Raw genomic sequence first — 14,857 nt, forward strand, 5'->3', positions numbered from 1 at the left:
GTACAAGGAAAAATTATTTTAATCTATGAACTGTGGAAATAAGGAATTTAGCAAGGCACTGTACATAACACCAGTTCATAGCAAGCAAATGCATGTCTATCCAACAACAGAACACTTTGTTTTCATTTATGCATTCTTTCAAGGGCAAATATGAGATACTATTTACCAGACCTGTTTTGGCACTGAGAATAGAGCACTGAATGAAAATACCCTGCTCTCATGATGTTTACATTCCAGTGGGAAGAGATACAATAAATGAGTTAATGAGTACAACATAATATATGTGGAAAGGTATGTACGAATGGAAAGAAAAATAAAGCAAGAAAAAGACCCAAGAAGTGTCAGGGAATACTAGGCAGCATTAAAACTGAGGCAGGGTGGCTAAGAAGGGTCTCTTTAAACAGGGGGCATTTGAGTAAAGCTTCAGAGGAAGCAAGGGGATAAGCTGTTCCATTATTGGAAGGGAAACAAACCCAGGAAGGAAAAACATCAAGGGTGAAACTCTCAAGAGAGGGATCCACCCAGAATTTTCTCCAGACACTCAGGAGGCTGGCAAGTGAGTGAAAGGTGGGAGAGTAGCAGGATAAAATAAAACAGCAGAAAATTGAAAGGGGACAGACCACTTAGGGCTTCAGAGGTTATCATGACTCCCCGTAACTCTAAGAGAGCAGGCCACTGGAAAGTTTTCAACAGAAATGGCGTGGACAGACATGTTTTTAAGAAGTCCACCTTGGCAGTGGTGTGTAAAAGAGACTAAGAGAAAACAAACCCCAAATCAGTGAGTTTTGCATAATCCAAGGTACAGATGAGGGGGTGAAAAATAGCAACAGTGCTGGTAGGAAGAAAAGATAGAAGTGCAGATATTTTCCATCCTGAACTACAATGATTAATTTTAATAGCAAGTATAAGGTCTTAGAGAAAAAACTCATGGAAAAATGTCAAGGATGACTCAGAGGGTTTTTACCCAGTAGCTGTATCTATTAATTAAGGTTGAAAAAATTGCAGGAGACCTAAGTGTAACTAAGAAACTGATGCCTAACTGCAGGTACCAAGTAGGAAACTGGATATATAAAACTAAATTTCAGGGCCGGGGATATAGCTCAGTGGCATAAGCACCTGCCTAGCAAGCACAAGGTCCTGAGTTCGATTCCCCGTACCAAAAAAAAAAAAAACAAAAACAAAAAAACTAGATTTCAGGGAAGAGATTTCAATACACAATGAGAATCAAAGAAGCATTAAAATATAGGTAGAATTTAAAACCATATCACACATAGGGAGAACTAAAAACAGCAGAGGTCTAAGAACTAAACATTATGATACTTCAACAAGAAAAGAGTGGAAAGATGAGAAGGAAACAAGAAAGGAAATGAAAAATTATGTCTGTTATTGGCAATAATAAGGCCTAGGAAATAACAATAGAATTGAGAGGCTGAGAATGGGTAATAAACAGGATCCCTAGAGGACAAGGTATTGCAAAACTCAAAGTCCAAGTGTTAAAAGTACCATCCATGTAAATATTTAAATCATGGAGTATTATGGTCAGAATCATTTTTAAGGAAGTGAAAATTATTTTTTTAATTTATGAAAATAAGTAGAGAAAAACTACCTATAATAAAAAGTATGGTGAGTGAGTGATTTATTTACTTTTCTCTCATCGCTGAGGCAAAATACCCAACACTCAAAGTTAAAAGGGAAAAGGTTTATTTAGCTCGCAGTTTGCTGAGGCTTCAGTCCATAATCACCTGGCTCCAAGGCAGGATGGCACATAGCAGAGAGACAACAGCGGAAGACAGCAAGAGCAACAACAGCAAAAGGGGGAGACAAGCCTCTTTCTGCCCTTTTTACCTTATCCAGACTGCTGGGATTAGGGCGGTGCCAATCCGAGCAGTGGACTGATCCAGCAATCATCCACCCTTAATCCCAGCACCCGTAATCTTAGCATTGAACCATGAATCAATCACAAACTCTAGATTCAGCTACCTCCAAAAAAGTCCATCTAAAACTTCATGAGGCTTTGCAGGGACATCTAGACACAAACCGTAACAGTGGGATAATCTGACCATAGTGAAATCCGAGCAAAGATACATTCCTGAAGGAGCGAGGGAGGGGGACTGAAAGGAGCAATGAGAAGTAAAGGGAATACTTATCTGAACTCTTGAACCAATGTTACAATTGAGTACAGAGTGGACAGAATATCTACCTCCTCTTCAACCGCTTCTCACTCCCCCCACTTCTCCTCCTCCTCCTCCTTTTCCCTCTCTGTCTCTCTGTCTCTCTCTCTCCCTCCGTCCCCTCCCTCCTGCTCTTCCTTTTGCTAGACTTGATTTATCATGTAAGTATTTACCAGGATCCCACTGGCCTCAGAACAATCTCTAGAGGAAAGCTAAATTTGCTTTAGCACAGAAGGTAGAAAGAATACTTGCAGACAAAAATGGAAATACACAGAATTTTGCTGTTCACTGAATCTGAGGTCCAGTGAGTACAAGATAAAGAATTTGGGAAGTCAGAAAGCAAGAAGGAGGAGGAACAAGTGAGTCAGAAAAAATGGTAGAAGGAGTCTGAGTGAGAATTAGAACTCTGGAACAGACAATGGGTTCCTTATCAGGACTAAAAAGAATGTGGAATAAGGACAGAAGTGGATTGGTGGAGACATGCCAGGAAGATATGTTGCTCAGAATCTCCCAGGTGGCTCCAGCTGACAGCGGTGAGAGGTGCTGTAGGTGGGTGTCTTACTCTGAGTGCTCCTGTACTCTACTCTCTTCTGCCAATGGTATCCTGCAGAGGTGTGGTCCTACTCCAGGGCTGAGAGTTCCCTCTCCACTCCTGAGGTTGGAGATGCAGACTTGGACAGGGGGCTGATCTTGCATGGAGCTTATAAGCTCCCTCTTGATTTCTGTCAAAGCAAACCTCAAAGCCAAGAAAGGAACAAGTTATTTGTTTTAGAAAACAACATTTACAAGAGCAAAGTTATAAAGAACTTACAATTACAACATGTATCAGATCTATATGGAGAAAATAATAAAAATATTAATAAAAGACATCTGCAGAAATTCAGTCCAAATACATGAGGTGATCAACTATGCTCATTAATGCATTAAAAGACCCAATACCTTGAAAATGCTAGAATCTCTACATTGATCTAAAAAAAAAATCAAAGATTTCCAAGAAAAGCCACTGTAAAAAATCTTTAAGGAAATTAGTGAGCTATTTTAAGCCTTATAGAGAAAATGAAAGGTGTAAGAATAGCTAAAATGCTTCTGAAGAATAAAAATAAGGTTGGGGGAATCGCCTTCAGATACCCAAAACTAATTAAGAACTATGACAATGAAAAAGTGTGCCACTGCCGCAGGAGTACACAAAGTGAGCAGTGGGGAGTCCAGAAGCAGAGGAATGCGCACGTGCAAGCTGGCTGAACAACTGTGTGGGAATGCAAAGCTTCGGAGAAAAGAGCAATCCTGTAACAAACTGTGCCAGGACAAGCAGGATGTGAAAGAAACAAATAAAACTGGATTTCTACAACATCCCACATTTTAAAAATCCATCTCAAGGTAATTCAGTATTTAAAACGGGAAGACAAAATGGTATAGCAATGTCCCATCCAGACAAAATGCTGCAGTATCTATCTCTTCTTCTGCTTTTCCATGCTAAGTGCAGAATAAACCCTGGAAATTATGCAAGAGACAAGAGAACAGTGGAAATAGTGAAAAGTGGAAATAGGAAAATAAACTGGTCAGAGATGCCGACATGGAATAACAGCACAGGGCTGGACATTTCACTGTCTCCTATACAGCAGGAGGAAGTGATCTGGGCCTCACTCCCACCCTAGCAACAAAAGGTAATGCAGTCACTGACCACAGTGAAACCAAAGAATCAAACAAACAAGAACAACAACAAGAAAAAACTCTACACAGTTGGAAATTAAATAATATATTTTAAAAATAGTCTATCACTCAAAGAGGAAGATGCAGCCAGGAGTGGTGTACATCTGTAACCCCAGAACTTGGGAGGATGAGACAGGAGCACTGCAACTCCTAGTGCCCAGACTGGGCAACCCAATAACTGAGCAAGACAACAGGCTGTGTATACAGCGAAGCTCCGCATGAAGACCCAAGGTTCACTCCTCAGTGCTGCAGGCAGACAGGGAAAACGAGGTCAAGAGAGCGAGAGTGAGTGAGAAGGGGGCGGGGGGAGAAGGGCTCAAAGGAAATAAAAAAGAAAAATACGAAATAACTAAATGAAAATATAATGTATTAAAATATGTGAGATTCATATAAAGCAACGCTGAGGAGGATATCCATAGCAATCGTTGCTTAAATTACAAAACAGGAAATATTTCAAATTAATAGTCTAAATTCTTACCTCAAGAAAAAAGAAAATGAAGGATAAAATCAAACTTGATACCAGAAGAAAGAAAATAAAGACAATAGCAAGAACCAATGATACTGATAATTGAAAATACAAGAGTTTAATCAAACAAAGGGCTAATTCTTTAAAAATAATCAGTAAAACTGATAAGCCTTTAACAAAATTGACAAAAATCTTACAAATAAGAAAAGACAATGTTCACAAATATTAAGAATGAAACAGGAGATATGAAAGCAGACCTTGCAGTTATTGAAAAGGAAAATAATGGTACATTATAAATAACATTTTGCTCATAATCTAAACAACTTAGAAGAAATGGAATGATTCCTCAAAGGTCACAAACTACCAAAACTCAACTAAAATGAAATAATCTGAATGGCCCTGTAACCCTTGACCCTAATCCAAATGAGTTAATTGCTGAATTCTATCAAGTATTTTGAAAAGAAATTGAGAACTATTCAGCAAGAAAAGCAAAGAAAAAACAAACAAATTTTGATTGACAAAATAGCTTGGTTATTTTTCCACCTAACAGTCTAGATCAGTGTCAAGGGAATTACACTGAGTACAAAAGTCAGTCCCCAAAATTAAATACCCAATGATCCATTTAAGAATCTTGAAATGAAGAAGAAAATCTGGAAAGGAGAGGGGATTAGAGGTTAGCTAAGGTTAAGGATTGAAAGAAAAGGATGGTGCTGGGGATTTAGCTCAGCAGCACAGCGCCTGCCTGGCAAGCGCAAGGTCGTGAGTTAAATTCCTGGTACCGAAAAAAAAAAAAAAAGAAAGAAAAGGATGGATGGAAGTGGTAGCTACAAAGGAAATTCTAGGGGATTAGTATGGTAATATCACTGTTCTACACTTTGATTGCATGAATATCAATATTTTGGATGAAATAGGGTACACAGAGCTCTAAGATTTGTATCTTACAACTGTATGGGAATCTAAAATTCTCAAAATTAAAAGGTAAGATGTTGAGCCAGGCATGGTGGTACACGCCTGTAATCCCAGCACTTGGGAGGCTGAGGCAGGAGGACTGCTGTGAGTTCAGGGCAGCCTAGTTTACATAGTGAATTCAAGACCAGCCTGAAGTATATAGTGAGACCCTGTCTACAAACAACAACAAAAACTCATGAAAGTCAGTTTTTGAAATATAACAAACACTACTAGAACACAGAAAATTTTTTAAAATCCTGAAAAGTAATTGTATCAATGTTAATTTTGTGATTTAAATACCTATATTATGTTATGTAAGAAAATTCTATGCTTTTAGAAATTATACGCTGAATTATCTGGTAAAGGGAATCAAATAATAACCAAAAAATGCTAAAAATATGGGTATTGTGACATGGGACAGGAATTCATTGACAATGACTGTTAATGTAGAAGAAAACATGGTTACATTTGAGTATGTTAAAACTGAGAACTTTCATTCATTAAAGTCACCATAAGTATTAAATAGAAAATATAAGTAACCAACTGGAATAAAATAACCTGTATGCATACTGATTGAAACATTCGTGTCGAAGATACAATTAAAATTTATTCAAAGGTTAAAATCCTAATAGAAAAATGGGCAAAACACAGGAACTGTCATTTCATAAAATCTAACATAGAAAATGTCTACTGTAATAAAAAATACATGTTTAATCAAAAAATGAAAATTAACACTTAATGAGATAGCACAATCTGGTAAAAATTGAGATACCTGCTAATATCAAGTGCAGAAGAACTCTGTGTATGGGTTTGGAGCTGTGTCAACTGATTTGCAGATGACACTACCTGTTAAAATGTGTCACCAAATACACTCCCAGCATAGTGTCCTACAGAAAGTCTTCCACAAGCACCCAGGGAAATGTGCATAATAATATTCAAGGCAGCACTGTTTACTAGCCCAAGACTTTGGAAATAAATGCATTAACAACAGAACAGAACTGAAAACTATTATAGAATGAACTACAACCACATAGAGCACCATGGAAAAATTTCAGAAACAACAACTTTAAAAAGCAAATTGCTGGCAGCTATGCACACTATATTTTAAAACTTGTAGTTTTGTCATATACATGTAATTTATGTCATATTATGTTCAAATACACATAAGATAGATTTCAAATAAAAAACTAACTGAACGTATTTAAAACTGTAGCACATTTATTCTATAATTCTATTCATAAATTTCATAAACTGCCATTTTACAATATGGATATTATAGATATTGACTGAAATTTCCAAAATGCTGTAAGTCCAAATCATTTTTATTGCAGTCTCATTTTTTATATTGCCTAAATTATTTATGGTGATGCATTATAATTAAAACAAATAGTAGGCTTTAAAACCTAAGAATAATCTAAATCTCTTAATTACTCTCAATCTGGTGCACACTTACATCTATTTATGTAAGCAGAATACATTTAGTGTAATAACGTAAGTATTCCTATTTATTTATTACTCAGAATAGAATTAAAGCAAGTTGATTTAATTTTTATCTATTTAACATGACACAATATGATGAATAAATATCCAGGCATGGTGGCGCACGCCTATAATCCCAGCACTGGGGAGGCTGAGGTAGGAGGATTGTTGCGAGTTCGAGACCAGCTTGGGCTGCAAAGGGAGCTCAAGGCCAGTCTGAACTGCATAGCGAGACCCTGTCTCAAAAAGACAAAAAAAAAGGAATAAATATTTTGGTTACTGTAGGCCCTCAGGAATTTTTACATGAATTATTTCAACTGTTGAAGACATCCAACATCATTTTCAAATTTTATTAAAATTTCCATTTGCACATGGTCATGGAGTTTTTCACATCTACATTTTCAAATTTTGAAAAAAAATACAAAACTAATTTCCTTCTTACCAATTGTTTATATGAGAAATAAAATTTATAATTACTGGCAATGGGGCTGGGGATTTAGCTCAGCGGCACAGCACCTGCCTGGTAAGCGCGAGGTTGTGAGTTCGATTCCTGGTACCAGAAAAAAACCCAAAATAATAATAATAATAATTACTGGCAAAATATCAATCAGGTCCTTGGTAGAGGCCAGGATCACAAGGATATGTTAGGAAAAAAAATAATATTAGCTGCATATCAACAGTCAATAGTAATTTACAAAATGCAACTACATTCACTATAATAAGTGTAACGTACCGTCACTTAATTGTTTAAACCTCTTGAAGTGTGCTATCGTCATGACAGTGTGGTATAACAAAACACAGTGACATACATCGTCATACCAGAACTGAGGGGAAACTTTCTTTCCTGTTTGTATTTCTGTACGATTATGGCTAACCTATAATCCATTTCATATAATTACTGGCAGGTGTCATGACAAATATATTTAATGAGATTCCATTTTTTCATTAAATGGCTCAAAATATAGAAAAAAAGAAGTTTTGTTTTTTTTGGTCCTTTGGAGACAGGGTCTTACTCTGCAGCTCAGGCTGGCCTTGAGCTCACTTTGTAGCTCAGGCTGGTCTCGAACTCGCAGGATCCTCCTGCCTCAGCCTCCCGAGTGCTTAGATTACTGGCGTGCACCACCAAGCCCGGCGTAAAAAAGAAGTTGAGAGTTGCGTAGGTTTATGAGGACTTTCACACACAAAACGACACATGAAAACATTAGAACAGAAGAATTAGCCACGACTGCACTCTAACGTCCATATTTCTGTTTGTATATAACTTGAAATAGAGAAACTATATAAATAATTGGGGAAAACTATTGCTCAATTTTTCTTGTCATTATAGAATGAAATGAATAAAATGATTAAAAAGTAATGAATCCAAAAGACATTAAAAGACCTCTATTTAATACAGTTATATCACATTCAAAAACAAAGGAAAAACAGTATTGAAAATTAAAATGGGTAGGGTGTAGTAGTGCATGCTTATAGTCCCAGCACTCACTCTGAAAGCTGAGACCAGCCTTGTCTATATTCTGGGTTCAAGGCCAGCCTGAACTGCATAGTGAGACTTTGTCTCAAAAAAAATTAAAGACAATTTATCGTCCTTGGTAAATAATCACTTTCTTTAATATTACAGGATATGAGTATTTCTCAAAATATAATAGGTATTCTTTTTCATCTTTGACATTTGAATTAAGATATAAAATAAATTTTTGTTATATATACTGTAATGTTTATGCTTACGTATATATGTTCCCTTCAACATGTACTCTTTCTCTACATATGAAGAAAAAATGTTTATTTTTATCTAATCTTTTATTAATATTAAAATGTACATAACAAGGCCAGGCATGGCGGCTCACGCCTATAATCCCAGCACTCGGGAGGCTGAGGCAGGAGGATCCTTGTGAGTTCGAGACCAGCCTGAGCTACAAAGTGAGCTCAAGGCTAGTCTGAACTACATAGAGAGACCGTCTCAAAAAGACCAAAAAAATAAATAAATAAAATGTACATAACATAAAACTTACCATTTCAAACAATTTAAGGGTAGAGTCTGGTGGTGTTAACGGCATTCATACCGTTGAGAGACATCACCTTCATCCATCTCCAGAGCTGCTCTGATCTTATAGAACTGAAATGCTATACCCATTAAACAATCATTTCTCATTTCTCACTTCCTTCAGCTCTGACAACTACTATTCTACTTTCTGCATCTATAAATTTGACAACCATAACTACAATTTTGATTAATCCTTTAAGAGGGTAATCATACATTTGTTTTTTGTTATTGGCACATTTCATTTAATGTACTTACAGTTCACCCAGGTTATGGTGTACAACAGAAATCCTTTTTTTAAGGCTAAATAACATTCCACTATTTGTATATAACACATTTTGTTTATTCATTTATCTGCTAAACAACACCTGTGTTTTTTTCTATTTTTATCTATTATAAATAATATGGCTATACATGCAGGTGTACAAATATATCTTCAAAATCCTGCTTTCTTTTGAGTTTATAACTAGAAAAGTAATGGTGGAATCAAACTAATTCTCTTTTAAAGTTTTTACTTTAAAATACTTTTACCATAGTTTTTTCATGGTAAGCCATTTAATACCCTACCAACAGTGAATGAGATTGCATGATCTCATACTGTTCCTGACAGGGTACTCTCCCTCTCTCATCTCTCTGTCTCTGTCTCTCCTCCTTCCTTCCCCAAACAGAATCATACCAATGCACAGGAAGGGGAATCTCACTGTAGTTTTGATATGCACCCTCTAAGGATTAGTGATGTTAAACCTCTACTTATGTACTTCTTAGCCATTTGTCTATCTTTGGAAAAATGTCTATTCAAGGCTTTGCTCAGTTTTTAATTGGGTTACTTTTTTGTTGTTGAATTTTAAGTGTATGTGTGGCTTAAAGACCTTCAAAAGAAAACTTGTTTCCTAGGTTTTACACCAATTATTTCCTTAATAAAAAATAAAATTTAAAAACATAAAGATTGGCTTAAATGTACAATATTACTTCTTCAATTTTGAAGAAGCAATATATAAAATGAGATTTTTATACTGTTATAGGAATATACTATTATAGGACTACACATGTTTATACTGTAATAGGATTTTTATACTGTTATAGAATTATCATAGCATACCAAGCACATATACCATACATCTAACTGATTTGACTGATATTCAATCTGATATCTTCTCCTAAACTGCTGTCTTCTGAGGAAGATTAGATCAGTTTATCTATGTATGCTATAGGAGGAGTTTTCATTTCACACCAACAAAACAGATAAATAGAAGGCAGTCAAAAGGCTATATTAATAGAGTCCAAGAAGACCATACTTAGAAGGCTCAGAGAGAGAATTAGAGGGAAAGAAAGCAGCACAGTAGGAAGGTGGGGGAATGAGGAACTGACCTCCCATTCGTCTCCACCACATAACGCCAAATGCAAGCAAGCTAAACTTTTGGACTAAGTTAGTTTGTTCTGCAAATAAAACTTCTAGGTAAGTCCCTTATCTCTTTTCCAACAACATTTGAACCCATAACCTCTCTCAAATAAGGAAATTTAGAACCTGACAGTTAATGTGTAAAAGGAATAAATGAGACATTGGGAGAACTGAAAGGAATAGGAATAAAGATGTGGTCACAATTTTAAATTGTGGTAATACACGGTAATATGGAGGTAAGAAAGTCATCAGTGAGGAAATGAAATTTAAAAATGTAAGTGATTAAACTTTTAGGGGAATCAACTGAATTTATGGAGAAAATAAATTTATTCTGAGTGATAGGATATGGCCTAATTTAATTTGATTTATATTACTTCTAAAATATTTTATCTCAATGTTTTATTCTGATAGCAAGAGCAAAATGAGAAAAGGAAGGAGATACATATAGGATAGAGGTGCTACGGAGAAAGTGCACTTCAAAATCTTAAATATTTATATTTCTCTGAATTTTCTAGACCTGCAAAAATAGCCATCTCTCCCCTTAAATTTAACATGGCTGCCCTGACCAAAGTCACCTCAAAGTCCTCTGGCTTGAAAGAAAATATATGTCCCCTTACAAAATATTCCCCACCCTCTTTTCTGTACAATAGACCAAAAGCCATTTAAGTCACAAGAAAACCTAGTCTGAGAAATAACGACTCTGTTAAGAGATGAAAAAAACTACTCCTAAAGTGACGGTAGGAACCAGCCAACATGTACTGCGGGTGCCAAGAGAGTACATGCACAATTGTATCTTGACTCTGCTGAGACAAGGGAACTGGAACATGAAACAAGGGAGAGCATATTTGTTTGAAAGTACTCTGCTGCGATACAAGATTTAACATACTGATGAAGACCTCGTATTAATATGATGCTAGAATGGCTCTAAAAGGAGGGAGGGGGTGAAGTATAAATGAAGTAGAAATGCCAAAATCTATAACAAATGGTGGAAAGAGTATCAAAAGACTCACAGAAGTGAGCAGGGAACAGAGGACAAGCTATTCAAGGCTAAAAATCACATGAGATAACCATGTCCACAGCAAGACCAAAGAATGTACCAATTAGGAAAGCAGTAAGATGTACACAAGTAAAGGGCAGAAGCACCACTGAAAAGCTCTGTTTTGGTTGTCTTATAAGATAGGAGATGTTATTAATGAACAAGGCTTTCTGAAAGCAATGAGGGTTACAAAATCCTATGAAGGTAGAGGCCAGGTGGAGACATTTAATGTCAGAAGCAAAGTAGACAGTTATGGAATAAATCAGCAAGTTCAGAACAGCAGTCAAGGCAGCCTGAACCAAAGAAAGCTAGGGACATAGTTAACAGAATATAACACCCATAGAGTCCAAAAGAATGGGAAATCAACAGGAATCATGTTCAGTCCATAAAACCAACAGAAATAGAGAATGGATGACTAGGATTCTGAGGGAAGGGACCTCATAAAGGACACAGTTTTTTCCAGACTCGAGTCAGTTTTCACACACTGAACCCACTGACATAGAAATCAGATCTCTAGTAAAAAGGATTCTGTTACACCATGAAAAGTATGAATCATGATTTCTGTGTTCCTTTCCCAAAGGCAGCAATGGCTATTTCTGAGAAAACTGCATATTAGAGAAGAAGGAATGCTCAAACACTGTGAGATGACATCGGGCCTAGGATGATATTGATATTCAGGGACTTGCAGTGTTACCAATCCCAACCCCCCATGAGAGTTGAGGCTGAACCATACAGGAACCAGGTAATAAATGGAGAACTTTTAGACCTGTTCCAGTGAAATCATATCCGGTAGTCATTTCCCAATTTCTAAACATGTAACTTACAAGGACATATTTGGTTGTGGCAGAATTCCCACACTAGTTCCTGACTTAAGGGACAAGGGGGAAATGCTGTAGGGGGAAATGCCAACTGGTCACCTCTAAAACTGCTCCCTTCCCTGATCATGGTAATCAAAACTAATGTCTCATACTGGGAAGACTGGTGGGACCTGGCAGAGTTTAAACAAAGGATGCCAGGGCAGAAGTTCCCGTAATACTTCCATATAATTCCCCAATCTAACCTCTATAAACACAGAGATCCTAGAGGATGACAGTCGATCTGCAAATTCAACAAAGCAGCAGCCTAAATTACAGCTGTTCTGCTTGATGTGGTGTCTTTGCAATAGCAGATTAACACATCCTTAGGGAGACAGTGTGCCGCCTTTAATCCGGCAAATGTGTTCTCTTACGTTTTATCAGAAAGTAGATCAGAAGCAGTGTGTATTCTCTGCTACAGAAAATAGTGTAAGTTGTTGTTTTTGTCCAGGTTAACGTCCCCAGTCACGATCATATAAAATAGTGTGAAGAATCTGTACTATCTGGAAATAGGACAAAGATCATATTTTATATCAATAGCACAGATAAGCTATTTATTGATACTTAACTTTATATTTCACGTTTCTTGATAAATATGCATAGGAGTTGGCTGTTGCACACAAAAGTATAATATTATATGTCCCATTTTTTAAAAACTCTATGGATGTGTTTAAGGATAGGTACTACTTTAGAATATCTGGAGAATATTTTAAACTTGTAAAAGGAATCTAGTTTTACCTCTGTTGTAATTCATTCTAATTTCATATCCATTCATGAATGTATACCTCGAATCAAAATGATTCACACAGTATTTAGGTACACTGATTAAGATCATAGCCTTCTAAACAAATGAACAATTTATGTAGACATCCAAATAAACCCATGGGACCCTTAAATTCTTGCACTTCATTATGAAAAGTCACGGGGAGAGCAGACCATGAAGCCAAATCAAGATGGGTCAGCTTCAGTATTACCTGAGGAGATACATTTTTATCTGAGATATATAAATTGCACCCTATGTGGTATCTTACTGAAGCAGATCAAAATACCCTCTAACACTTCTGAGGCTACTGATTTGATGAATGTTTTCTTCTAGATTCTCATCAGTAAAGATGGTTAAAATAAGTTGCCTTTATATAGCAAAGTCAGCAATAAAATTTAACTCCTTTGCCTCAAGGCCATAAATTCCCATATGCTGTTTTTAAATACAGTAAACCTGGTCATCTTTATACTCTACTCCAGCGATAAAACCATCTTAAATAGGTATATTGAGCAAGAAATACCAAGTTTCCTAGATGTCTTAGTAAGACACACAGGTACCAAAAACGTAAATAAATAAACATCAATAAAATTCTGCAGCTTGAAGCAGTTTAAGATAATGCTTCTAAAAAAAAGTTGTGTTGATAGATTTCATATCCTCCATCTTAATGAAAGGGTATTATGGGGTTAATATATCCCTTAGTTACTACAGCTGATCAGGTCCTCAATCTCTCAAATGAGTGTACCATGAAGGCTAAATAAAAAGAGGCAAATGGAATGACTTCAGGGCTCCAGGAAGATCAAAGCCCTCTCATAAAATTTGAGATTCTTTGGGGAGGCTAAGACCAAGACCTTCTCTGGGTGGTCTGTACTTATTTAGTTATCAAAAGAAGGTAGGGGAGTATTCAAGAAGGGCTGAATTAGTGAATTAGTTGAGCACTTCTCCAAATAAGGTATTAACTTAATCCTTAATAAGGATTACTAATCCATCCAGGAGTGAGATGCCTGAAGCTATGTTGAGATCAGATTCAGGTGTCCTTGGCTGTGAATTTGTCTTATCCTTTCAGGCTTTCCAACTTCATCCACCATCACAGGCTTTAGTAGGGATTAGTGATTCATAGAGGTTCACATACTATGAGTCCATCGCCAATTTGCAGATAAGAGGCCTAGGCTTTGGACAGGTTCACAAGTAAACATAAAAAAGCCAAATGATTAATTTAAGTCCTATTCAGGGATGCTTCATAGTGGTCTCCATCAGGGTACAGTTTAAAAGATATTTTAACCAAGAAAAGAAGAATTAGCTCCTAGCATGGTCATGAGTTCTAGAAGAAATTGAAGCCTTTTAATACAAAATGAATACATGACCTGGATTGAGCAACATAATCCAGGAGTACAATCTGGTCTTCAAAGGCATGAGTTAAGAAATTCAAAAACAATTCAAAAAATGCCTTCATTCTAAGAATTGACAGCAAAGGTGACCAAGGTGAAGAGAGAATATCAGAAACAGAAGACAGGACTGATATAGATGACCATATATTCAGGCACACCTTGAAATCGGCAAGAGAACATGCAAAATGGACCAAACAACTGCTAGATGAGGCAAAGAATGCTGTAGGCAGCTGAGTTAGGTAGAAATATTATAGGCAGTCAGACAGGGCCAGACCCTTGAAGAAGCTAGTATGGAAGACATAACACCTTGCAAATGGAGAGGCAGTACTTGCTGCAGGCCAGATCTCAAAAAACAAAAGATTAAACAAACACACCCACATATCTCCCTAGGGATGGACCTCTGGGACTGATATTCTAAATAGGTAGCAATCACCTTGAAGAGTCACTGACCCAACCCCCTACAGGAAAAACACCTGTTCTGTATTCATGCCCTCTTGTCACGTGACTCGCTTCCCCATTTGATCCCCATTTAGTCAATTTTACCTGAACAATTCTTATTGGCTGACCATAATTTTGTCCCACCTCATGCCCACCTTGTGATTTCC

The 14,857-nt window shown here is 36.7% G+C and overlaps 1 protein-coding gene across 6 annotated transcripts in view; it reads right to left on the reverse strand.

Annotated features, from left to right (window-relative positions):
* Spag16 (sperm associated antigen 16) overlaps positions 1–14,857 on the reverse strand; it is a 948,741-nt gene that overhangs the window by 827,030 nt on the left and 106,854 nt on the right. Inside the window, exon 10 of one of the 6 annotated variants that reach the window (XM_013520778.1) lies at positions 1,987–2,907. The exons of the other annotated variants lie outside the window; for them this stretch is intronic. Within the exon in view, the coding sequence (XP_013376232.1) occupies positions 2,752–2,907 (156 nt within the window). The 3' untranslated portion in view covers positions 1,987–2,751. Of the gene's footprint in view, positions 1–1,986; positions 2,908–14,857 lie in introns of those variants that run through there. 6 annotated transcript variants of the gene reach the window in all.

The sequence above is a fragment of the Chinchilla lanigera genome, unplaced genomic scaffold, assembly GCF_000276665.1.
Source record: "Chinchilla lanigera isolate Chin_1 unplaced genomic scaffold, ChiLan1.0 scaffold00056, whole genome shotgun sequence".
In the NCBI taxonomy this organism is placed as follows: domain Eukaryota; kingdom Metazoa; phylum Chordata; class Mammalia; order Rodentia; family Chinchillidae; genus Chinchilla; species Chinchilla lanigera.